The sequence below is a fragment of the Salmo salar genome, chromosome 22 (genome assembly GCF_965601325.2).
Source record: "Salmo salar chromosome 22, fSalSal1, whole genome shotgun sequence".
NCBI classification, from domain to species: domain Eukaryota; kingdom Metazoa; phylum Chordata; class Actinopteri; order Salmoniformes; family Salmonidae; genus Salmo; species Salmo salar.
In genome coordinates this window covers 30994411-31021176 of record NC_138312.1, presented here as the reverse complement: position 1 = coordinate 31021176, position 26766 = coordinate 30994411, and the positions used below count along the sequence as shown (strand labels likewise).

The window sequence follows — 26766 nt, the reverse complement described above, 5'->3', positions numbered from 1 at the left end:
GCCCGTGTTGCAGAATAAATCTCTTGCTCAATTCCCCATATACATCTGTCAATATGCAACGCATTCTATCTCCAGTGTCACTGCACTCAGGAACAAAACACCTCTCCATCCTCTTCCTCCTCTCTGTGTGTGTGTGTGTGTGTGTGTGTGTGTGTGTGTGTGTGTGTGTGTGTGTGTGTGTGTGTGTGTGTGTGTGGTGTGTGGGTGTGCGTGTGTTAGAAAGTGCCATTCAAAGGCAGAATGACCATATATGAGGGATTTGCTGCCATGGCTGTCGGAGGTTGGGTGGGACACCGAGTACTAAGGAGAGGCCCTCGCCAGTGGACAGGGTGTGTTGGCGACATGGGTGGCGGGGAGGTCCTCATGTTGTCACAGGCAGAGCAGGCGGGAGCCCTCGTCCCCCTCCTGGCCACCTGTCTGGGGGATGCGGGGCAGCATCGCTGAGCGGGTCAGGCCCCAGAAACGAGGAGGGGACAAGTCCGTCTTGGTGGCCGTGAACTTCCAGCCCATGTGGGAGCCACAGATCTGACACTGAGCGATCGTCCAGGCATACCTGAGGGAGGGGGGAGGAGCGAGAGAGAGAGGCAGAAATAAATTCCATCAGTCCTTAGGGATTTGTGCAGCATGCCTCTCTTCTTATTGTTGACATAAGGCATCTGACACAGAAACAAATATTACATAGAGAAAGAACACAGGCTGTGTCTATTCAATTACAATTCCCTCTCTCATCGCCTCTCCATTTTCTCCTCAGACTAAAGCCCTTACTGGCTGTCATGTAGGAATGGTGGCAGGCCACGCAAAGGAAGGAAGGCACACAGACAAACCACTCCACTCTCATCTTTTCTCTCCCATCTGACACCTGTTCAATTAAGACGTTTCTCAGGGTTCTCTTCCTGGCAACAACCTACCATTTGAATAACAATTATCACACAGAAGCACATGCAATTAACAGATGAAAGACACCAATAAACAGCCTAAATCTGTCATGTTGTGTGTCTGTTGCTCTCTGCACAACATGTCTTCTCAGAACAACAGGCTGTAATAGCACGCTTCACCAGAAGAGCAGTGTGGCAGAGAGGTTTCTTCCTCCTCCATAGCTCCCCACAGAGGACTTGAATAAGACTCATCTTGACCAGTGCCAGCCCATGGGGAGGATAAGTGGAGGAAGTTATTGCTGTCATTATTACAGGCTAACACAGGAGTGCTGAGGACTGACGAGTGGCTTTGGTTGAAGATTCCTTACGTAACATAACAGAATCACTGAGAACCCAGGGGAGATCTCCACAGCTCTCCAAATAGTTCAGGCTCTATGTCAATACAGTCAAGCAAGCCTGATGTTACGCACACACGGGCACACACACACCTGGTGTATGTGTATATCTTCACAGAGAGAATGTAAATTTTTTTTAAATAAAGCTCAATGAATACAAGGCACCTCATATTGGGCTCCCGATACGGCGCAGCGGTCGGAAGTGCTTGAGGCGTCACTACAGACACCCTGGTTCGATTCCAGGCTGTATCACAACCGTCTGTGATTGGGAGTCCCATAGGGCAGCGCACAATTGACCCAGCGTTGTCCGTGTTTGGCCGGTGTAGAACGTCATTGTAAATTCGAATTTGTTCTTAACTGACTTGCCTAGTTAAATGGTTAAATAAAAAAAATATTAAAAAAATGTATAATAATTAAAAAAAATAAACAAAAACAAACATTGACGACATGATGCAAAAAATGACAAACAATGCAAAAAATGACAGTATACCAAAAACGCAGAGACTTTTGCTTTCAAATCTTTGGCAATCTCTTAAGGATTGGACTCTTTTTCAACATTTTTGCCTAAAATGACAAACCCAAATCTAACTGCCTGTAGCTCAGGACCTGAAGGAAGGATATGCATATTCTTGATACCATTTGAAAGGAAACACTTTGAAGTTTGTGGAAATTAGAAATTAATATAGGAGAATATAACACATGAGATCTGGTAAAAGATAATACAAAGAAAAAAATGTTTTTTAATTATTTTTTTTAACCATCATCTTTGAAATGCAAGAGAAAGGTCAAAATGTATTATTCATGCCCAGACGCAATTTAGATTTTGGCCACTAGAGGGCAGCAGTGTATGCGCAAAGTTTTAGACTGATCCAATGAACAATTGCATATCCGTTCAAAATGTTGTATCAAGCCCAAATTGGTTTATTAATACATTTTCAATAGTGCACTCTCCTCAAACAATAGCATGTTATTCTTTCACTGTAATAGCTACTGTAAATTGGACAGTGCAGTTAGATTAACAAGAATTTAAGCTTTCTGCCCATATCAGATATGTCTATGTCCTGAGAATTTTTTTTGTTACTTACAACCTCGTGCTAATCACATTAGCCTACACATTAAGCTCAACCATCCCACGGGGGGGACACTGATCCTGTAGAGGTAAAATTATTAATGGACCAAATATGGTATTAATGTGTCCAAGATCACACAACCTGGGTAACGTGACAGGTGTTGATCATTTCTTATATTATTTTCTTATATTATCATTATGAATAATTTATTATGAACGCCTCAAAAGTACAGTACATGTCACTTGAGAATATAATTTGTGAGTGTAAGGCTGTGGGTGAGTTTGTATAGTGTGGGGAATGGGTTAGTGTACATCTAAATGTGTGAGAGCGAGGGAATGTATGTGTGTGAGGCATGTATAGAGAGGGGTTACCCTGGAAACCAGCTGTGGAGTGTAGACGGCCTGCCGACCAGGTTGAGGTTGCTGGCTTTGTAGACAGTCAGGGTCTCATGGACGTAACCGTGGGAGTTGACATAGGCTGCCATGGGGCCGTACAGAGTCAAGCTGCAGGTGTGTGTGTGTGGGGGGGGAGGGGGGGTAAGAGAGGAGACCAGGGTAGAGATAATGTTTTTATTATCTGAACCACATTGTACAAAAAACTACCGAATTGGGTGTACAAATGACATGCAAATATTAAAGTATGCGAATACATTAAACTACAAATATTCTAGAATGACCCAGGTCGAATCAGACTGTGTAGACAGACAGAATGGGACAGTAGCCAGAGAGATGGTTATGAAACTTAGCTAGATGAATGTCAAACAAGAGACACCAACTTGCGGAACCCTTCCTTCCTTACGCATACACGCACACACGCACGCACGCACGCGTATCCATGCCACTCTGATGACCCCATAGATAAAGTGTTGAGTGTTCAGGGACACTGATGAGAAACTCCAAATTATTTGAGGTTTTTAGATTCAAGTTATTGTTACATTTAATGGGTCTTTGAGACAATCCTTTAAAGATGTAGAAATCCCTCCGCCATTTCTTGGTTGCTTAAATACTATTTCCTATTACTTTTTTATTTATTTAACGTGTCAAGTCAGTTAAGAACAAATCTTATTTACAATGATGGCCTAGGAACAGTGTGTTACCTGACTTGGGGCAGAACGAAAGATTTTTACCTTGCAGCTCAGGGATTCGATCTAACAATGTTTCGGTTACTGGCCCAACGCTCTAACCAATACGCTACCTGCCGCCCCAAAAACTCTAACAGTTAGCTTAAGCAAGTATATAGTTTAGAGAATCATTGTACCATCTAAATTGCTGTGAAATAGCCTGTGTTGCATGCACGAGTGTTGCAAAATAAATGTACACATACATGTTATTCAATCATTTCATCCAAACTGCTTCTGCGCGGGTCAACGAGTGTCTGCGTTAAAATAGAACTTGGTCCGATTTTAGACGCCTGACACACTACAAGTCCCTCCTCTCCCATCTCCTCATTGGTTTTTAGGAGCAAATACCAACATGGGTGATTGAAAGATGAAGGAGATCCATACGCCAGTCCAGTTGGTTACAGGAATGCACCTTAAAGTTGGTTGCCAACTGCCATATAAAATCCACAGAAGAAGAAAAGAAGACTAAACAAGGAGATATTACTAGAAACTAACTCGGTTTCCCCTTTTATCTGTGGACTAATTGTCGGAGTAGGGAACACGATTTTGTGTGAGTTAAAATGGGTCAGAATTCTACTAATATCCAGCAACAACAAAAAAGGACCTTGTACATTTCAGGTAAAATAACAACCAAATGTTTATATCCCAGGACAAATTAGCTAGCAACAACAAGCTACAGTTGAAGTTTACATACACTTAGGTTGGAGTCATGAAAACTCATTTTTCAACCACTCCACAAATTTCTTGTTAACAAACTACAGTTTTGGCAAGTCGGTTAGGACATCTACTTTACAAGTAATTTTTTCAACAATTGTTTACAGACAGATTATTTCACTTATAATTCACTGTATCACAATTCCAGAGGGTCAGAAGTTTACATACACTAAGTTGACTGTGCCTTTAAACAGCTTGGAAAAGTCCATAAAATAATGTCATGGCTTTTGAAGCTTCTGATAGGCTAATTGACATAATTTGAGTCAATCGGAGGTGTACCTGTGGACGCATTTCAAGGCCTACATTCAAACTCAGTTCCTCTTTGATTGACATCATGGGAAAAGAAATCAGCCAAGACCTCAGAAAAAAAAATTGTAGACCTCCACAAGTCTGGTTCAACCTTGGGAAAAATGTCCAAATGCCTGAAGGTACCACGTTCATCTGTACAAACAATAGTACGCAAGTATAAACACATGGACCACGCAGCCATCATACCGCTCAGGAAGGAGACACGTTCTGTCTCCTAGAGATGAACGCACTTTGGTGCGAAAAGTGAAAATCAAACCCAACAATAAAGGACCTTGTGAAGATGCTGGAGGAAACAGGTACAAAAGTATCTATATCCACAGTGAAACGAGTCCTATATCGACATAACCTGAAAGGCCGCTCATCAAGGAAGAAGCCACTGCTCCAAAACCTCTATAAAAAAGCCAGACTACAGTTTGCAACTGCACATGGGGACAAAGACTGTACTTTTTGGAGAAATGTCCTCTGGTCTGATAAAACAAAAATAGAACTGTTTGTCCATAATGACCATTGTTATGTTTGGAGGAAAAGGGGGACGCTTGCAACCCGAAGAACACCATCCAACCGTGAAGCACGGGGGTGGCAGCATCATGTTGTGGGGGTGCTTTGCTGCAGGAAGGACTGGTACATTTCACAAAATAGATGGTATCATGAGGGCGGAAAATTATGTGGATATATTGAAGCAACATCTCAAGACATCAGTCAGGAAGTTAAAGCTTGGTCGCAAATGGGTCTTCCAAATGGACAATGACCCCAAGCATACTTCCAAAGTTGTTGCAAAATGGCTTAAGGACAACAAAGTCAAGGTATTGGAGTGGCCATCACAAAGCCCTGACCTCAATCCTATAAAGAAATTGTGGGCAGAACTGAAAAAGTGTGTGCGAGCGAGGAGGCCTGAAAAACCTGATTGAGTTACACCAGCTCTGTCAGGAGGAATGGCCCAAAATTCACACAATTTATTGTGGGAAGCTTGTGGAAGACTACCCGAAAACGTTTGATCCAAGTTAAACAATTTAAAGGCAATGCTACCAAATACTACTTGAGTGTATGTAAACTTCTTACCCACTGGGAATGTGATGAAAGAAATAAAAGCTGAAATAAATCATTCTCTCTACTATTATTCTGACATTTCACATTCTTAAAATAAAGTGGTGATCCTAACTGACCTAAGACAGGGAATTTTTACTAGGATTAAATGTCAGGAATTGTGAAAAACGGAGTTTAAATGTATTTGGCTAAGATGTATGTAAACTTCTGACTTCAACTCTATCTGCCAACATGAGATTATTCACTACTCCTACTGTCATCCTGTCACAGCGTGAGTCTGTGTCTGGTTGGTATAGTTCAGCAAATTAACTTCTGGGTGACAAGAGACCTGGCCGCTCCAGGGGGGTCAAGTGACAAGAAGACAGGGAGGGTGGAGGGCAGAAGGGTAGGGGGAGAGGGGTGGATAGTGAGAGGAGCATGGGAGAGGAGTAGAGAGTGGGGGGGAGAGGAGTCGGGGTGGAGGCACAGACTTGTCTGCAATCAAAGGCTTGTCTGCAATACCTCAGTCAACAGAGACTGAGGGAGGGAGGCGGAGGGAGCAAAGTTGACACATGCAATCCCACTGCCCACACACGATACGAGCTCATTCTGACTCACTGACAACCAGTGTAAGACTACTCTACAGACACACACACTATTGGGGCAGTCTAGATGCATCTCTCCCTCATCTCCTCTCTCTCACCTGAAGATCTCATTCTTGGTGGTGATCTCCGTATCTTGGCACTGCTTGCAACACAGCGAGGTGCACTGTGGGAGAAAACACAACATATGTGACTTCATGTTCAATCCACCAGACTTTTGTAGACATAACAAACATAATTATAGTTATTGCCTGTGCTATGAGGTTATGTAACAGTCTGTAATTGGCAACCTCACAAGGGCTAGAGGTGTGTGTACGTGTGTCGGGAGGGGGGCTCGGTGGATCTTCTTTGTAACCCTCATTCTCCATGCAATAGCATGGGCTTACATATCATCTTAAAATCAGAGTTGGAGCTAGAGAATTAGCTCACATATTGATCTATCCAGCAGAGGTGCTACTTCTCCCCCTGATATCCTAGTCATCCACCTTGGTGGAAAGGACTTGGGATACACCAACGGGACGGCAATGGTGCGGCAGATGCGCGGATTTAAAGATGGTCATCCAAATGTCTCCCAGGACAACCGTGGTCTTCTCTGATATCTCTCAGTGGAGGAGCTAGATGTTCCAGTGGGATCAGAAGATAAACAAGTGCATAGAGAGGGCCCTGCGCCCTGTCAATCAGCTGGTGTACGCATTTCAGGGAACACAATCTGCCACCCTGCCATTAAGCACTGTGTCCCTGGGATGTACTGTAGGGGTGGAGAGCATCTGACGGATCAGGACAATGACCTACTCCTTGAGAGTTGTTCACTCCAATCTCCACTGGTCTAAGACGGAGAAGGGTGCAATTGCGGCCCGCAATTCAGGCCGTTCCTGCATGTGGGCATTCCTGCAGGAACACGTCTTTATTCTTCTATTGGTCCAATTTTAAGCTAAGACTCCAGTAAACAGACGGGAGCACTCCAGTACAGTAGGTGGCGTTACTGCAGCATAATGTTGGATGCCAACTGCCGATAAACCCCACAAAAGAAGAGGCGAGGGTGACAATGCTGGTAGCTAACTAGCTAGGACAAATGTAAACAGTGTCCTTCATACAGTCTGTCGGGCACTGTTTTCCTGCAGTTCTGTTAATGATGGCGAGGGCAGGTGTTCGGCAAGACTCGCACAGTAGTAAACACACCATAGTCCCTGTCCATTGCCACTCAATGAGCCACTTGATAATTGAAAATAAGCACACACCTTGCACGTGTGTTTGGGCCGGTGTGTGTGTTGGGACTAGGAAGGGGGTGTCAAAACTATACATGAAAGAGAAAGGCCAAAATGTCTCCTCCGAGGGGAGAACCCAAGACCTTCAGATTCCATGGCGGTGACGTTAACGCTACAAACCCAGTAATGAATGCATTATCTTGACACTATTTAAACAACTTTTTTTAAATCAAAACTGTTGCTGCTACAAACTTAGTCAGTCCGAATGGTGGCAAGTCTAATGGTAGATTTACAGACGCTGTATTCTCATTCTTATCCGACTCCTACATATTGAGCTAGGTCAGGGCAAGAAAGTCTTTTTTTCCCTAATGCTAACGACCCTGTTAAAAATCTGGTATTGTGGTTATCGGTAACGGCTGGATGGCTCATGACCAGAGGCGGGGAGTGTGTTGAGAACCTCTAATCATGTTCACTTGCACATTTTCAGAGAATTGTGTGTCATATTGGCTTAGATTTGATTGTAAGGAGATGTGAATTTAACATTGAGCTTCAACCAATGCATATACTATTGTGGGTGCTGTCACCCCCACATGAATGTATGAAATCTCTATTTACTACCCCCTCACTCGCTCTATCCAGAATGAACAGAGAGAGGGAAGGAAGGGAATTAGGCTTCACATGTTAGTCACATAATTGCTGTTATGTTTCTATTGGCCTAGCGAGCTCTTTTATTCACCACCTGAGGAAGTGGGAATTCAAAACACTTCACTAGATTGCTAACTAAATATGATATTGTTGCTAGATACTTTTTGGAGAAACGTCCTCTGGTCTGATGAAACAAAATATAACGGTTTTGCCATAATGAACATCGTTATGTTTTGAAGAAAAAGGGCTTGCAAGCCAAAGAACACCATGCAGCATCATGTTGTGGGGGGGGCTTTGCTGCAGGAGGGATTGGTGCACTTCACAAAATAGATGGCATCATGAGGGAGGAAAATTATGTGAATATATTGAAGCAACATCTCAAGACATCAGTCAGGAAAGTTGTTCGCAATTGGGTCTTCCAAATGGACAATGAACCCAAGTGTAACAGTATATTGCTTCCGTCCCTCTCCTCGCCCCTACCTGGGCTTGAACCAGGGACCCTCTGCACACATCAACAACTGCCTCCCACGAAGCATCGTTACCCATCGCTCCACAAAAGCCGCAGCCCTTGCAGAGCAAGGGGAACAACTACTTCAAGGTCTCAGAGCGAGTGACGTCACCGATTGAAATGCTATTGTTGACCAAATAATGGTTTTTAGAACAAGAACATTTTGCAGCAAAATCACAGAAAATTACCAACATCAGCAAAATGCTTCGATAAGAGCAAGGCAATGTCAGCGTCTGTAATTTTCGGTTTATCGTTCCAGCTCTAGTCAGAGCGACGATGAGGAGGGAGGGATGGATTAGAGAAGAGGTGCTTTAACACTTGCACAGCTCTCAATGCATGGGAGAGCTCACAAAAGAAGGCAGCATCTCTGACCCACCACCTCAAGAGAGGGGAAATTATCATCCCCTTTATAGGTGGTGGCTAAATATAACACTAGCACATTAGAGTAGAGGAAAGAGAGGAGAGAGAGAGACGGGAGTCTGCCACAGAACAACAGGGAGGAGTAGGGGTAAGAGGTTAGACCAGATCAGTTGGGGTACAGTGGGTACAGCTGGATGGGTACAGCTGGATGGATTCGTGGTGGGTGTAGGGGTACATATCAAACAGTGTGTGGATAAGGCTCTGTGTGTCTGACAGATGAACAAGTCCTCGCCTGGTTCATGCGTTGAGCAGTGTGCTTGGCCTTTAAATTGTAAGGTTTAGTGACGTTTATTTATGGCTCTGTGTGTGTGCACATGTCTGTGTCTATCTGTGTGTGCTCACCCGGTCCATGATGTCCAGCTCACAGCGCAGCCTCTGGATGGCACTGCCTATCTTCAGCAGCTGGAGCCGGAGGGCATCGTCTATGGGCAAACAGGCTGCCACTCTGTAGGAGAAATCTGATAGGAAGGGGGGATGGGGAGATGGTATGTTACAGTTCAGGATTTAAATCTGTGAGGTTGGAAGAAGTACCTAAAAATATTACAGTTTTGGTGGCAGAAATATACAGTAGCCTTTAGGGCAGGCCAAGGAGTTGTACCTATAGCGTTTGTGGGGAGGGAATCATCCTTCAGGTTCTCGTCCCATTCATGGAGCTGTCTCTTCACTCTGTTCATCAGAGTCTCCTGTGGGACAAACACAAGAAACAAGGTTACAAACAGGATGTGTGTCATAAGTCACTTAACTAGTCAACTATTTTTCTAAAACACATTATGGAATAAATCAGCTCAAATCAAGTTCCATTGGCAATGTTCTGTCTGTGTACACACAGTAGTTACATTGCATTCAGAAAGTATTCAGACCCCTTGACTTTTTCCACATTTTTTTAACGTTACAGCCTTATTATAAAATGGATGAAATAGTTTTTTCCCCCTATTCAATCTACACACAATACCCCATAATGACAAAGAAAAAAATTTTTGCTAATGTAGAAATAATGTAGAAATATCACATTTACATGAGTATTCAGACCCTTTACTCAGTAGTTTGTTGAAGCACCTTTGGCACCAATTACAGCCTCGAGTCTTCTTGGGTATGACGCTACAAGCTTGGCACCTCCGTATTTGGGGAGTTTCTCCGATTTTTCTCTGCAGATCCTTTCAAGCTCTGTCAGGTTGGATGGGGAGCGTCGTTGCACAGCAATTTTGATATTCGGTCGGGTTCAAGTCTACGCTCTGGCTGGGCCACTCAAGGACATTCAGAGACTTGTCCCAAAGCCACTCCTGCGTTGTCTAGGAAGTGTCCTTAGGACCGTTGTCCTGTTGGAAGGTGAACCTTCGCCCCAGGCTGAGGCCCTGAGCACTCTGGAGCAGGTTTTCATCAAGGATCACTCTGTACTGCTGCGTTCATCTTTTCCTCTATCCTGACTAGTCTCCCAGTCCCTGCTGCTGAAAAACATCCCCACAACATGATGCTGCCCCCACCATGCTTCACCATAGGGATGGTGCAAGGTTTCACTCCAGATGTGACGCTTGGCATTCAGGCCAAAGAGTTCAATCTTGGTTTCATCAGACCAGAGAATCTTGTTTCTCATGGTCAGAGTTTTTAGGTGCCTTTTGGCAAACTCCAACTGGGCTGTCATGTGCCTTTTACTGAGGAGTGGCTTCCGTCTGGCCACTAAACCATGAAGTCCAATTGGTGGAGTGCTGCAGAGATAGTTGTCCTACTGGAAGGTTCTCCCATCTCCACAGATGAACTCTGGAGCTCTGTCAGAGTGACCATCGGGGTCTTGGTCACCTCTTTGACCAAGACCCGCCTCCCCCGATTGCTCAGTTTGGCCAGGGGACCAGGTCTAAGAAGAGTCTTGGTGGTTCCAAACTTCTTCCATTTAAGAATGATGGAGTCCACTGTGTTCTTGGGGACCTTCCATGCTGCAGAAAAATGTTGGTACCCTTCCCCAGATCTGTGCCTTGACACAATTCTGTCTCGGAGCTCTAAGGACAATTCCTTCGACCTCATGTCTTGGTTTTTGCTCTGACATGCACTGTCACCTGTGAGACCTTATATAGACAGGTGTGTGCCTTTCCAAATCATGTCCAATTAATTGAATTTACCACAGGTGGACTCCAATCATGTTGTAAAAACATCAAGGATGATCAATGGAAACAGGATGTACCTGAGCTCAATTTCTAATCTCATAGCAAAGGGTCTGAATACTTATGTAAATAAGGTATTTCAGTTTTTATTTATTTCCAAAAATGTCTAGAAATCTGTTTTTGCTTATCCATTAAAAAAATGAATGTAATCCATTTTAAAATAAGACTGAAACGTAACAAAATGTGGAAAAAGTGAAGGGGCCTGAATACTTTCTGAATGGACTGTATATCTAGCCCTGAGAGGTTAAGACACTAACCTATAGAACAGTGTTGAGTACTCACAGAGTCATAGAGGGCGTAGACCCAGGGAGGCCACGATGTCATGTTGGCACAGTGGAACTTCCTCTGATGAGAACACAGGCAAACACACAGAAAACATCACCTCAGCAGGAGAACATCTTCATTCATATGCATTGTGTTGCACAAACAACACTGGGTTGCCAGGTCACATTCAGGAGGGAGCAACTATATATAGAGGGGACATTTTTCCTTTTCCACATGACAGAGAAGCATGTCTGTTCTAGACAAAACAAGTTTATCTGAACACTCCATAAGATTGGGCCTTCAGTTGAACATGCGTCTCATGTTCCGTGTGTCTCGCCCCTGAAGACTGCCACCTCTACCTCTGCACGTTAAACATCCAAACATCCCCCTAACAAACAATTAACCTTCCGACCGCTCCTATTCTCCACACCCTGTCACTACCACCACACTCTGTTTGTTAACTTCAAGAGCGTGCGATAACAGACGGTGCATGACTTCACCATCAATAGAAACAACATATACAGACATATAATGTCATATTTTAAAGCAGGGGTTCTCAAACTGGGGTCCACGGAGGTACTGCAGGGGGTCCACGGCTAGATCTCTTTTTTTGGACAGTACATTTTTTTTTAATGAATATTACTAACAGATTAAACAACTTTTGGCCTAGGGATCTGTGGAATAAGTTTAAAGTGTGTCATGCAATACAATGTAACATTATTAACCTACAATGGATGTTCTTACCCCTGGGCAACATGGACCTGGGAGGCTCACAGGGATATTGGTATCCACAGTACTCTGTTCTTAACCCTGGGCAACATGGACCTGGGAGGCTCACAGGGATATTGGTATCCACAGTACTCTGTTCTTATCCCTGGGCAACATGGGCCTGGGAGGCTCACAGGGATATTGGTATCCACAGTACTCTGTTCTTATCCCTGGGCAACATGGGCCTGGGAGGCTCACAGGGATATTGGTATCCACAGTACTCTGTTCTTATCCCTGGGCAACATGGGCCTGGGAGGCTCACAGGGATATTGGTATCCACAGTACTCCACCAATTATACATTTTTCAACCTCACACCAACAACAACAACAAAAATTGTTGACATAAATGCACTGTATTTTAAGCTTTGAAATGGCAAAGTTTTCTATCTGCCTCACGGCAATTATTTTAGAATTGCAGGATATTAGCTTTAAAGCTGCAAAAAGAAAACATCTATCTGCCCCATGACAAAATGTTCCTTCCCAGGGGCCGGGCTGTGGTTCGTCCGACCATGCACTGCCAAAGTCATAGTAAAACACCCCGTATGCTATTTATCTCACTCGAGTTGTGTTATGAGGTGGTCCCTGGTGAATTTGCTATCACAAAAGGGGTCCCCGGCCCCAAAACGTTTGTGAACCCCTGTTTTAAGATATGTGATGTCTCATTTAAAGCTAGTAGAGTATGTGCAATATATCATGTGAATAGTGGTACATACACTGACTGTACAAAACATTAGGAACTCTCTCTCCATGACATAGACTGACCAGGTGAAAGCTATGATCCCTTATTGATGTCACCTGTTAAATCTACTTCAATCAGTGTAGATGAAGGGGAGGAGACCGGTTAAAGAAGGATTTCTAAGCCTTAAGACAATTGAGACATGGATTGTGTATGTGTGCCATTCAGAGGGTGAATGGACAAGACAAAAGATTGAAGTGCCTTTGAACGGGGTATGGTAGTAGGTGACAGGCGCACCGGTTTGTGTGTGTCAAGAACTGCAACACTGCTGGGTTTTTCACACAGCAGTTTCCCGTGTGTAGAGAATGGACCACCACCCAAAGCACATCCAGCCAACTTAACACAACTGTGGGAAGCATTGGAGTCAACATGGGCCAGCATCCCTGTGAAACGCTTTCAACACCTTGTAGTCCATACCCCGACACATTAAGGCTGTTCTGAGGGCAAAAGGGGGTGCAACTTAATTTTAGGAAGTTGTTCCTAATGTTTTGTACACTCTGTGTATGTGTGAGTGAGAATAGCTGTATGTAAGTGGTGGTAGGTGTGTCTTAGTGAGAGTGGGTAGGTCTGTCTGTGTGTGTCGGACCTGGCGGTAGGTGGCCCACCAGCACTGGGCCTGTCTGCAGCTCTGAGCGGGGGGTCTGGAGGTGGGGTGCATGTGGAGGCGAGACAGGGGCGTGAGCTGCACTGCAGTCAGGGGATCCGGGAGGATCCGCTCTGGGAGGATCTGCACCTTGGCCTGTTTGATCCTGAAAGAGAGAAGACAGAGAGAGAATTGGGTGCTAGAGTTCACAGGTAAATACAGATAGTGAATAAACCCGCATGCACCGCCGGTACAGCGTGACCTAGGCACACTTTAGTTCACAGGTAAATACAGACGTGACCCGGTCGACACCTAGCACAGGCGGGCCCATAGGTACATACTACACATTTAGTTCACAGGTAAATACAGACAGTGAATAAACCCATAGGTAAATACTACACATTTAGTTCACAGGTAAATACAGACAGTGAATAAACCCATAGGTACATACTACACATTTAGTTCACAGGTAAATACAGATAGTGAATAAACCCATAGGTACATACTACACATTTAGTTCACAGGTAAATACAGACAGTGAATAAACCCATAGGTAAATACTACACATTTAGTTCACAGGTAAATACAGACAGTGAATAAACCCATAGGTACATACTACACATTTAGTTCACAGGTAAATACAGATAGTGAATAAACCCATAGGTACATACTACACATTTAGTTCACAGGTAAATACAGACAGTGAATAAACCCATAGGTAAATACTACACATTTAGTTCACAGGTAAACACAGACAGTGAATAAACCCATAGGTACATACTACACATTTAGTTCACAGGTAAACACAGATAGTGAATAAACCCATAGGTAAATACTACACATTTAGTTCACAGGTAAATACAGACAGTGAATAAACCCATAGGTACATACTACGCATTTAGACTACAGATCAAAAGCGTCCTTCATGATGACAGGGAGAGAGAGACAGAGAAAGGAGATAGAAAGACAGAAATGACAGAGACAGTCGGCGACGGAGAGAAACATGGAAAGAGACAGAGAGATGTATGACTTGACACCATGAATGGGAAGAGATACCACTTTCCTTCCCCATCAAATGTATAAAAAAAATGTAAATAATGACTGGGCATTTAGTGAGAGATGTGCTCCGAGTAGGCTTGGGTGATATTATGATATCATTGTCTGTCGACTATGATTGACAGCCATTGTCGATGATGATGACATAGCGATGAGACAGACGAAGGTTTCGCATATTTGAACTTCACTGGCACCACGCAGTAAAACATTTAGTGTCGCAGAGCACAGCAGGGCAGCGCGCAAGTGACATTCCGAGTAAGTTGACAATTCCTATAGCCTGTTCCAATAAATATGTTATATAGCAAGAGAGGAATGCAGGCCAGAGAGAGCAGAGAATTCACCAAAGCAGCGCAAAATGCCCAGTCAGAAAATACTTTCTCTCTCTGTCAGATGCATGGGCATAATGCTATAGTGTGTCTATAGTGTCTTCGGTCCAGCTGTTTTAAAAGAATGTAGCCTATATTCCCTTCTCTCCATTTGATAGCCTTCAGTAATATTGATAGCCTAAGTTTAATCATTTTATGAATGGCTTTCTCCCGGTCAAACAATGAATATAACAGAGTTCTATCTCAAAAGTTAATTGAATGGCCTAAGGTAAAAACATAAGGTAGCCAAAGGTCTAATAATGAGAGAACAAACAATATCAATAGCCTATAGAAAAATCGAATGACAAGTTTAAGCTTATTAAAGATGCACTATCCAGAATTCGCTGCGTCATTTCCTGGTTGGTAAAATTCAAATAGTTTGCCTAATTTCAGTTTATGTGACAAAACAAGCAAGTATTGTGTAGAATCTAAACCGCAGTGACATATATTTTCCATAACGAAAAGTATTGTATTTTCAGCTGTTTGAAGCTGGGAAAAAAAATGCAAAAACGAAACTTAGAAATAACAAACATAGAACAGATCTACAGCTTTTGACTTGCTTTCAATGCGATTGACAGATCTGTAACACACATTTCTATGGGAATTTGGTCAGGTCCCCCAAAAGTTACATATTGCAGCTTTAAGAAAGAAAAGCAAAATCAAGGAGTGCAAGGCAGCATACAAAGACAAATTAGAAAACCTTTTCAAGGACAAGGACAGTAAGAAAGCGTGACAAGGGCTACAAACCATCACAGGCTACAAACCAAAGATACATTGATTTATGGAAGAAGTCGCTGATTGTCAAAGAGATGGAAATTGATTTCAGAAGGCACAAAACTCCACTACCTCCTACGAAGATCAACGGGGAATCAGTCGATAGAGTGACCACATATAAATACCTGGGACTCAAAATAGACAAACACACTGTGCCTTTGCAAAGATAAAGAAATGGAAAAATATATATATATTTTTTTTTAGCAAACTGAACCATTTTAATGTCGATCACCATATCTGTACAAATGTTCTAGAAATCTGTCCTGCAGAGTGTGGTCCTTTGGTCTGATAAACGTGTTTGGAAACATGCAACCGCAAGACCAAGTTAAGCTTCAGCGCTAGATCAAAACGGCGGAAAGGATAATTGGTATAGTTCAAGAATCAGCCATCAACCTGTACACTAAACTCATCCTCCTAAAACTTGAAAGCATTTTACGGGACAGTACTCATCCCCTTCACTCAAAACTCAGTCACAGCAGCAGCCGGACAAGGGGAAAGAGACTTGTTCAAAGGAAAATCAAAATGGGGACTCTTTTATTCCAACAGCCATTAGGTTGTATAATGGATAATCTGTTGGTCACTCGAGTATACAGCAGATTGCACTTTCACTTTAAAATGTGTAGCTATAGCATTCTCAATGAATTATATTGTCTAGTTTTGGTGTCTATAAAGAATAATGATCTGAATAAATTGATCCTTAATTTCTGTTGTGTGATATTCACTGTCTGAACATTTTGTCCTGAATTATTAAGAAATGATCCTCCCTGAAGGGTTGGATACCGGTGATTGGTATCCCGGGACTTCCCACCTAAGCTCCTTCCCGTTTCCTGAGAAAAATAATGACAGGTCTTGTAGACCAATAATATAAAAATGTTATGTCTCCTTAATGCAAAATACAAAATATGGACTTGCGAATAGCTGCATGACATACACTACATGACCAAAAGTATGTGGACACTTGCACATCGAACATCTCATTCCAAAATCATAGGCATTAAAATGGAGTTGGTCCCCCCTTTGCTGCTAAAACAGCCTCCACTCTTCTGGGAAGACTTTCCAAAAGATGTTGGAACATTGCTGTGGGGACTTGTTTCCATTCAGCCACAAGCGCATTAGTGAGGTCAGGCACTGATGTTGGGTGATTAGGCCTGGCTTGCAGTCGGTGTTCCAATTCATCCCAAAGGTGTTCGATGGGGTTGAGGTCAGGTCTCTGTGCAGGCAAGTCAAGTTCTTCCACACCAATCTCATTGCTGCTCCTATACGTTTCCACTTCACAATAACAGCACTTACAGTTGACCGAGGCAGCTCCAGCAGGGCAGAAATTTGACCAACTGACTTGTCGGAAAGCTGGCATCCTATGACGGTGCCACGTTGAAAGTCGCTGAGCTCTTCAGTAAGGTAATTCTACTGCCAATGTTTGTCTATGGAGATTGCATGGCTGTGTGCTCGATTTTATACACCTGGCAACACCTGAAATAGCCGAATCCACATATTTGAAGGGGTGTCCACATACTTTTGCATATTTTGTGTAGCCTATTTGGAAACCAGGTCCTCACATTTCCCACACAGAATAGCCTGAAGCCACAGGACTCTTCTTGCAGGCTCTATTTTTGGCATGTTTTGTTACACAGAAAATTGACGACGAAGTTAGATGTTTTACAATGGGGGTGCATGGGAAGGAATGTTTGTTTTCACCAATTTGTGGGTATGGTCGAGGACAATTCCTTATTATTACGTCAATATCGACTCGTAGTATCAGTGAGCGGTTGACTATTGTAATAACCAGGGACAGCAGCCTATTTTCTTTTTCCATGTCTTGGTTCTAGAGCTGTCCCTGTTCTTTCAACCAATCAAAAGGTCTACATTTTAAACATGTATTTTTCCATATATTGACGTATCCTATGTGTTTTAAATCAAATCGACGATATTCACTGAGCTTGCCTGATGCTTTAAGCCACGGTTTGATTAAATAATTAAGACACACAAATGACTAGAGCGAGTCCGACCAGCAATGGATTTAATTGTCCCGGGTCGGGCTCAGAATTGCTGCGCTGTGTTTAAAAAAATAAACAGTGAATGACTGACTAGCACCCGGTTGTCTCTCTCTCCTCCCTGCTGCAGCGACCACCTGTCACGTCCTGACCAGCAGAGGGCGTAATTGTGTTAGTTTTGGTCAGGATGTGGCAGGGGGTTTTGTGTGTGTGAATGGTTGTGTTGGTGATTGGGACTCCCAATTGAAGGCAGGTGTGTTGAGTTGCCTTTGATTGGGAGTCCTATATAGGAGTGTGTGTTTTTCTTTGGGGTTGTGGGTAGTTGTTTTTGCACTGCGTTTAGTTAGCCTGCAAAGCTGTTGCTGTCTTGTTTATTGTTTTTTCACTGTGGATGCTTTACTCTTTTGAATTAAACTATGAGTATCCACATTCCCGCGGCGCCTTGGTCCATTTTTGAAGACAGTTGTTACAGAACTACCCACCACAAAAGGACCAAGCAGCGGAAGAGGAAGGAGCCACAGGAGTACAACGTGATGGACCAATGGACGTGGGAGCAAATCCTGGACGGAGAGGGACCATGGACTCAGGCTGGGGATTATCAAGAGTCGCCAGAGCCGCCCGCCAGTCAAGAGTCGCCAGAGCCGCCCGCCAGTCAAGAGTCGCCAGAGCCGCCCGCCAGTCAAGAGTGGCCCGACTGCCCGGAGCTGCCAGAGTGGCCCGACTGCCCGGAGCTGCCAGAGTGGCCCGACTGCCCGGAGCTGCCCGACTGCCCGGAGCTGCCAGAGTGGCCCGACTGCACGGAGCTGCCAGAGTGGCCCGACTGCCCGGATCTGCCCGGGTGCCCCGCCTGTCCTCCGGCCCAGCCCGAGTGGCCCGCCTGTCCTCCGGCCCAGCCCGAGTGACCCGCCTGTCCTCCGGCCCAGCCCGAGTGGCCCGCCTGTCCTCCGGCCCAGCCCAAGTGGCCCGCCTGTCCTCCGGCCCAGCCCGAGTGGCCCGCATGTCTTCCGGCCCAGCCAGTGGTCCGTCTGCCAGGGTCAGCCCGAGTGGCCCATCTGCCCGGCGCCACCGAAGTCGGCGACGCCGAAGGTGGAGCGAGGTCCACGTCCTGCACCTGAGCCACTTCCAGGATAGGTGGGTTGGGGAGGGAGGGTGTAGCACAGTGCCGTCGGTGACGGCAGCCACCCTCCCTTCCCTCCCTTATTGTTTAGGGGGATATTTTTTTGTTTGGGGGTTTGTTTTTTCTTTTAGGTGCATTACGGGGTCTGCACCTTGAGGGGGGGGGGGGGGGGGTACTGTCACGTCCTGACCAGCAGAGGGCGTAATTGTGTTAGTTTTGGTCAGGATGTGGCAGGGGGTTTTGTGTGTGTGAATGGTTGTGTTGGTGATTGGGACTCCCAATTGAAGGCAGGTGTGTTGAGTTGCCTTTGATTGGGAGTGCTATATAGGAGTGTGTGTTTTTCTTTGGGGTTGTGGGTAGTTGTTTTTGCACTGTGTTTAGTTAGCCTGCAAAACTGTTGCTGTCTTGTTTATTGTTTCTTCACTGTGGATGCTTTACTCTTTTGAATTAAACTATGAGTATCCACATTCCCGCTGCGCCTTGGTCCATTTTTGAAGACAGTTGTTACACCACCACAGAAAATCTAAGTGTTTATCGCGCTGTCCGTGTTGCTGAAGCTGCAACATAATTACAGGCATTTCTGACAGAAAGGTTCTGTTAGAGAAATCCCTAATTTGTTCAGGAAAAACATTCCCGATTGCCTCAACCCTTGCTCTCTTTGTGACACACACATCGCATGTGACCAAAGACCTATTCACACAGTACAATATTACTAGAGAACTTTGCTTCTGTAATTATTACTCCAGAATGTCCTTTATTCCAGGATGATTTGGACGAGATCAGTTTTTTCGAAACTGCCCCCTGTAATTCTTTCTTTTTCCCCAATAAATTGACAATTATGACGGAATCCTGGAGTTTTTTTTTCTAGAAGTGAAGATACAGTATTTCAACATGTCCAGGTGATAGGGCCATACTGACCCCGAGCCTTCACATGTGAGCTAAACAGTGCAATTGCACTTGAGATGCATTTTAAGGCTATGGATGAGAAAGTTACCTAAACGTTTGGAAATGACAAGTTGTATGCTGCTGCTTTGCGATTTATTTACAGCAAGGGTTGCATTAAATAGGCTCAATATCTTTTACTGATGCATTGGCAATATTCAATTCATACGCACAAAACATATACACATTTAAAAAATATATATATATTTAACCTTTATTTATTTAACTAGGCAAGTCAGTTAAGAACAAATTCTTATTTACAGTGACGGCCTACCCCGGACGACGCTGGGCCAATTATGCACCGCCCTATGGGACTCCCAATCACGGCCGAATGTGATGCAGCCTGGAATCAAACCAGGTACCGCAGTGACACCTCTTGCACTGACATGCAGTGTCTTAGGCCTATGAACAAAAGCATTCCGTGTGAAAGTTGATTGGCTACATGTACAGTTGAAGACGGGAATTTACATACACCTTAGCCAAATACATTTCACCACTTTAATTTAAGAATGTGAAATGTCAGAATAATAGTAGAGAGAATGATTTATTTCAGCTTTTATTTCTTTCATCACATTCCCAGTGGGTCAGAAGTTTGCATACACTCAATTAGTATTTGGTAGCATTGCCTTTAAATTGTTTAACTTGGGTCAAACATTTCAGGTAGCCTTCCACAAGCTTCCCACAATAAGTTGGGTGAATTTTGGCCCATTCCTCCTGACAGAGCTGGTGTAACTGAGTCAGGTCTGTAGGCCTCCTCGCTCGCACACGCTTTTTCAGTTCTGACCACAAATTTTCTTTGGGATTGAGGTCAAGGCTTTGTGATGGCCACTCCAATACCTTGACTTTGTTGTCTTTAAACCATTTTGCCACAACTTTGGAAGTATGCTTGGGGTGATTGTCCATTTGGAAGACCCATTTGCGACCAAGCTTTAACTTCCTGACTGATGTCTTGAGATGTTGCTTCAATATATCCACATAATTTTCCTCCCTCATGTGGCCATCTATTTTGTGAAGTGCACCAGTCCCTCCTGCAGCAAAGCACCCCCACAACATGATGTGGCCACCCCCGTGCTTCACGGTTGGGATGGTGTTCTTCGGCTTGCAAGCCTCCCCCTTTTTCCTCCAAACATAACAATGGTCATTATGGCCAAACAGTTCATCAGACCAGAGTACATTTCTCCAAAAATTACAATCTTTGTCCACATGTGCAGTTGCAAACCGTAGTCTGGCTTTTTTATGGCGGTTTTGGAGCAGTGGTTTCTTCCTTGCTGAGCGGCCTTTCAGGTTATGTTGATATAGGACTCATTTTACTGTGGATATAGTTACTTTTGTACCTGTTTCCTCCAGCATCTTGACAAGGTCCTGTGGTTGAAAAACAAGTTTTAATGACTCCAACCTAAGTGTATGTAATCTTCCAACTTCAACTGTAGGCCATTCATATTTAGCTTAGGCGCAGCACTTAGCTCAATTTATCTAATCAGTTATTGTTTTCTTGCTCAAGCCGCGCGCAACATCTGTGAAACTCAGACATTTCTCCCAAAACACAGGGATGTCGATTTGCACGGGACTAGCATTATCAAAGGACATTGGAGTTTGGTCGTTAGGCTGTTGGTCGACCGAGATTGTTTTAGTGAAACATCTTTATTTTTACTATTTTCTACATTGTAGAATATGCCAAGAGTGTGCAAACCTGTCATCAAGGCAAAGGGTGGCTTTTTGAAGAATCTCAAATATAAAATCTATTTAGATTTGTTTAACACTCTTTTGGTTACTACATGATTCCATGTGTGTTATTTCATAGTTTTGATGTCTTCACAATTATTCTACAATGGAGAATAAGCTCAGACTGAGATGAAGGTTCACCTTCCAACAGGACAACGACCCTAAGCACACAGCCAAGACAACACAGGAGTGGCTTCGGGACAAGTCTCTGAATGTGCTTGAGTGGCCCAGCCAGAGCCCGTACTTGAGTCCGATCGAACATCTCTGGAGAGACCTGAAAAAAATCTGTGCAGCAATATTCCCCATCCAACCTGACAGAGCTTGAGAGCATCTGCAGAGAAGAATGGGAGAAACTCCCAAAATACAGGTGTGCCACGCTTGTAGCGTCATACCCAAGAAGACCTGAGGCTGTAATCAGTGCCAAAGGTGCTTCAACAAAGTACTGAGTAAAGGGTCTGAATACTTATGTAAATGTGATATTTCAGTTTTTTTATTTGTAATACATTTCTAAAAATCTGTTTTTGTTTTGTCATTATGGGGTATTGTGTGTAGAATGATGGGGAAAAAAATATTTAATCAATTTTAGAACAAGGCTGTAACCTAACAAAATGTGGAAAAAGTCAAGGGGTATGAATATTTTAGCACCAGTAGTACATTTACCATTAATTCCTATAATTTTTAATCTACAATGTTTGTTACTTTGGTTACGGTCATTTATTTAAATGCATTCAATATTATTATTCCAGTCTTCCCATTATTATTGTCGGAGTGGACATATTGTTTGCAGAGTGCACAACCTATGCTACACTTGTGAGAAACAAGTTTTGGTTTGTTTCATTCCATTTATGAGTTTTGTAAATGTAGCCATTGTCTTTTGTTTGGAGCGCTCCTGTCAATGTTGAGTAAGGACGCGCACGCATAGCAGTGGGCCTATAGGCTACCTGGCCTGCACGCAAATGTAGGAATATAAATGTGCCAATTTGGGGATCTGATAGTATTTCTGATTGGCTTAACGCACCACCACTAATGACCTACGGAGCCTCTCATAGTAATGTTTTCTTCACCTCAAACAGCAAGCAAACAAAGTCTGTTTTTACATCCATTGAGAATAACAATAGTTTCTCAATGTATTTGAAAAATCTTCCCAGCTCTCTCCCTTTCGATAACCACCCAGCGTGAAAGGGAAAAATGTCATGCTCTGATCCAGTGGAAACATGATAAAATAAGCCTATCTGATTACTTCTTATCAGTGCTTGACTTGGACTGAAATAGGTTACAGTACTCATTTTGGGTGCTGGTACTGTTTAGATTTATGTACAGGAGCTCCACAATATTTTTTAGCTAATATTCTATAAGAGAAACAGGAGCTCAAGCAGTAGAACATTTGAAGTGACAGTACTCAGCTCCGATGAGCTCCTGCCCAAGTCAAGCACTGCTTTTTATCCCTTGCGCAAATAGCCTACAGTTGTGTCTGTCCCAAGCTCACTGGCATGGAAAACTCTGTGGGCCCAGAATATTTTATACAATGTTGAAAGGCACTAAAGTAACTGCAAAAAATGTGACAACACAATTAACTTTTTGTCTTGAATACAAAGTGTTATGTTTGGGTCAAATATAACACATGAATAAGTACTACTCTCAATATTTTCAAGCATAGTGGTGGCTGCATCATGTTATGGGTATGCTTGTAATCATTAAGGACTATGGAGTTTTTCAGGATAAAAAAAGAAATGGAACTAAGCACAGGCAAAATCCTAGAGGAAAACATGGTTCAGTCTGCCTTCTACCAGACACTGGGAGATTAAGTCACCTTTCAGTAGAACAATAACCTAAAACAGAAGGCCAAATCTACACTGGAGTTGCTTTCCAAGACAGTGAATGTTCCTTAGTGGCCGAATTACAGTTTTGACTTAAATCTACTTGAAAATCTATGGCAAGACCTGAAAATGGTTGTCTAGCAATGATCAACAATCAATTTGACAGAGCTTTAAGAATTTTGAAACGAATAATGGGCAAATGTTGCACAATCCAGGTGTGGAACGCTCTTAGAGACTTACAGCTGTAATCGCTGCCAAAGGTGCTTCTACAAATTATTGACTCAGAGATGTGAATACTTACGTAAATGAGATATTTCTGTAAACCTTTCCAAAAATATGTTTTCAGTTCGTCATTATGGGGTATTGGGTGTAGATGGATTAAATGCATTTATTTTCTTAACCATTTTGAATTCAGGCTGTAACACAAGAACATATGGAATAAGTCAAGGTGTATGAATACGTTCTGAAGGCACTGTATGTGCTTTTGTCAGTATATATATATATTGTTTAAAAGGCTAGTATATTATATCACCTCCCCATAGTGTCTAATATGCTTTTCTACTAAAATGATAAAAACAATGAGTTTGCCATCTTGTGGAATAACATGCAAAATATTTGTTGCTCATTCATACTGTACATAAAGGCCATATCCGAATATCCATACTTGCATTCTAAATAGTAGGCTTTTAGGGTATGTGAAAATAGAACGTTTTATAGTATGTGACATTTTTTTCATTGAGTATGTTTTAAATGCCTGGATGTCATACTAATTTCAGCTTTTCATCTAGTAGAATTTGCTGCACACTATTGAGGAAGAGAATCGTATTTTTACACCCACGTGTGTTTGATAACAGCTGATAATCAGAATAAGGGACGCGCTCTACAAAAATGTACAAATGGCGGGGAACAAGTGCGATTGAGCAATAGATGACACCTTCTCAGTATGGATGAGTAGTATGTTGATATTTGTTGCTTAAAATGCATGTGTTTTTATTAAACAGTAAGATCTAGTATGCAGTATTATTAGTACACTGTATGTAGTTTTAGTAAGTAGTAGGCAAGACGGATTTCGGACAAGGACCATCTCTACTTATAAGGCCATGAAGATAATAATGCCTTTATGAAAGTGAGAATGATGATTACATTTAGAGATGAAGCTCAACTGACAGACAGATTGGATAGATTTTGGTCTTCTGTCTATAAGCTGTTTTCCTCATTACTATGCCCAGGTTCTACGAGGTTTCAGGTGGTTCTGTTCAGTAACATTTAGTTCCTCTCACCCATCTGCCTGGGTTCTGATCTCATGGACCTTGAACCGCTGCCGTCCGACTGCCTTCACTTTGACAGTCTCGATGCCGTACTCCTGCTCCTCCCGATAAGCATATATTTCAGCTGTCGTCCCAAACTCTGCATGCACCTCGCCTGTGTCACTGGAGGGTGAGGTGAGGGGTACAGACAGCCACACACATCTAATTAAGAACACCCTACTGTGATCACACACACGACACCAGTCCAATGCATTCAAATCAGTGGTGTAAAGTACTTAAGTAAATATACTTTAAACTACTAATAAAGTAATTTCTGGGGGTATCTGTACTTTACGATTTATATTTTTGACAACTTTTACTTCACTACATTCCTAAATATAATAATGTACTTTTAACTCCATACATTTTGACAGGAAAATGGTCCAATTCACACACTTATCAAGAGAACTTCCCTGGTCATTCCTACTGCCTCTGATCTGGTGGACTCACTAAACACAAATGCTTCGTGTTATAGTGTGCCCCTACGCCATTCGTCAATAAAAAATAAATTGTGCCGTCTGGTTTGCTTAATATAAGGAATTTGAAATGGTTTATACTTTTACTTTTGATAGATAAGTACATTTGAGCAATCCATTTCCTTTTGATAAGTATATTTAAAACCAAATACTTTCACTCAAGTAGTATTTTTACTTCTACTTGAGTCATTTTCTATTAAGGTATCTTTACTTACTTATGACAATTGAGTACTTTTTCCACCACTGATTCAAACATGGGGCTGTGCATGTGACTGTGCATTATCAGGCTGAAACATGAGGTGATGGCGTTGGATGAATGGCATTCAAATTGCCATCGATAAATGGAATTGTGTTCGTTGTCCGTAGCTTATGCCTGCCCATATCATAACACCACCCCCACCATGGGGTACTCTGTTCATAACATTGACATCAGCAAAGTGCTCACATTTGTTGATAAAATGTGGGACATGATTGTTTGGTTGCGGGACAAAGGGCCAAAATGCAGGGCTGTCCGGCATGTGATCACCCTAAACAGAGCCCATTCCCACTCTCTCCTCCTCCTTCTCTCCCTCCCTTCACTCTATACCTGTGTGCGAGCACAGCAAAGGTGCGGTCTCTCTGGATGATGTTGCGCATCATGCTGACCTCCTGCGGTCTGAAGAGCTGCAGCGGCAGGGTCTGTCCAGGGATAAGCATGACAGCTGTGAATGGAAGCACTGGGATGATCTGGCAGCTGTCGTCATCGTGCACCGTACGTCCATGAAACTCCTCCATGTCTGAACCCAGGTACTGGGAGGAGGGGGGCCGAAGCATTAGTGCAGTGTAGAAAACCAAGAACTGTATACTCAGTGATACAGCTGAACAATACTTTGTAGATGTAAATATGAAACCCACAGCATGTGAAGTTGGAAGACTCGGGTCAAAGTTTATGCTTGGTTTTTCTGCATCCTCTGTCTCCATCTCTTCATTTTCTGTAAGAATAATAGTCAAAGTGGCCATAGGAAAGCAAATATGTACTTTCACTTTTAATTGCCCCATTGCAAAACAATTTCCTGAGTCATTGCGTTGACAATACCCTGTTGGACATGAAGCATTTGGAAGATAATCACCTTTGATCACAGACCAGAAAACCTAGGTTTGGCAAGCTATTATTAGTAGACTGACATTACTAGCAGCTGGGAATTAAATTACATTAGCATGTATGGTAGCTAGCTAACGAGCCATTTTACAGTTGTAACAAGCAAGATATATTTTACTGAAACAAGCAATCAATCTGTGAAGATAAAATTAGCTTCTCTGCGACAGTGATTGAATGAGCTCATTATGCTGTCACATTAAGTATGGCCTCGTTTCTTTGAATACAATACAGATGCGTTTAAGGTCCTATTACAATAAACGCATGCTTCAGTACACTAGTCTACCAATGCAATTAAAACCATTTGTACCGGGTAAGAGTTGCAGCCGATTGCCCATGTCGTTGATATTGTCGCCTCCACCCTGGTCGTCGGCCATAGCCTGTGGTTTTCTATAGCAGGGTAAGCATCCAAAACGACTCACTGTCGGGCCCAAGTGGATGGAGTTAATCTTCCCACAATTATGCATTTTGGGCCTTGGAATTAGTTTAGTGCTAGACATGTTCCCATTAGTTTGGCCCCGGAGTCCACTAGATAAGAGCTCCGAAACCGACTGTTCATTTGATCTAAACCCTAAGCAATTTTATTTTTCAAAGTACTATTAAATGACATTTGTGCAACTGAACAGGCGCCATTGTTTGACACAAAGCACGATCGTATTATACCCCCCCCCCCC

General features: G+C 43.1%; 1 protein-coding gene across 3 annotated transcripts; it reads right to left on the bottom strand.

The window, feature by feature from the left end:
- Positions 1–201: 201 nt before the first annotated feature.
- On the bottom strand, positions 202–26766 carry LOC106583217 (protein cereblon). Of its 3 annotated transcripts, XM_014167136.3 has the most exons (11): positions 26403–26766; positions 25852–25928; positions 25544–25746; positions 24455–24604; positions 13394–13556; positions 11322–11384; positions 9485–9569; positions 9229–9344; positions 6210–6274; positions 2712–2843; positions 202–553 (listed from the first exon to the last, which is right to left on the bottom strand). In XM_014167136.3, the coding sequence occupies exons 1-11, from the start codon at positions 26590–26592 to the stop codon at positions 370–372; spliced, it is 1428 nt and encodes a 475-aa protein (XP_014022611.3). In that variant the 5' UTR covers positions 26593–26766; the 3' UTR covers positions 202–369. The 3 variants fall into 3 exon arrangements, with proteins under 3 accessions (XP_014022611.3, XP_014022613.3, XP_014022614.3); XM_014167138.3 differs by lacking the exon at positions 2712–2843; XM_014167139.3 differs by lacking the exon at positions 24455–24604.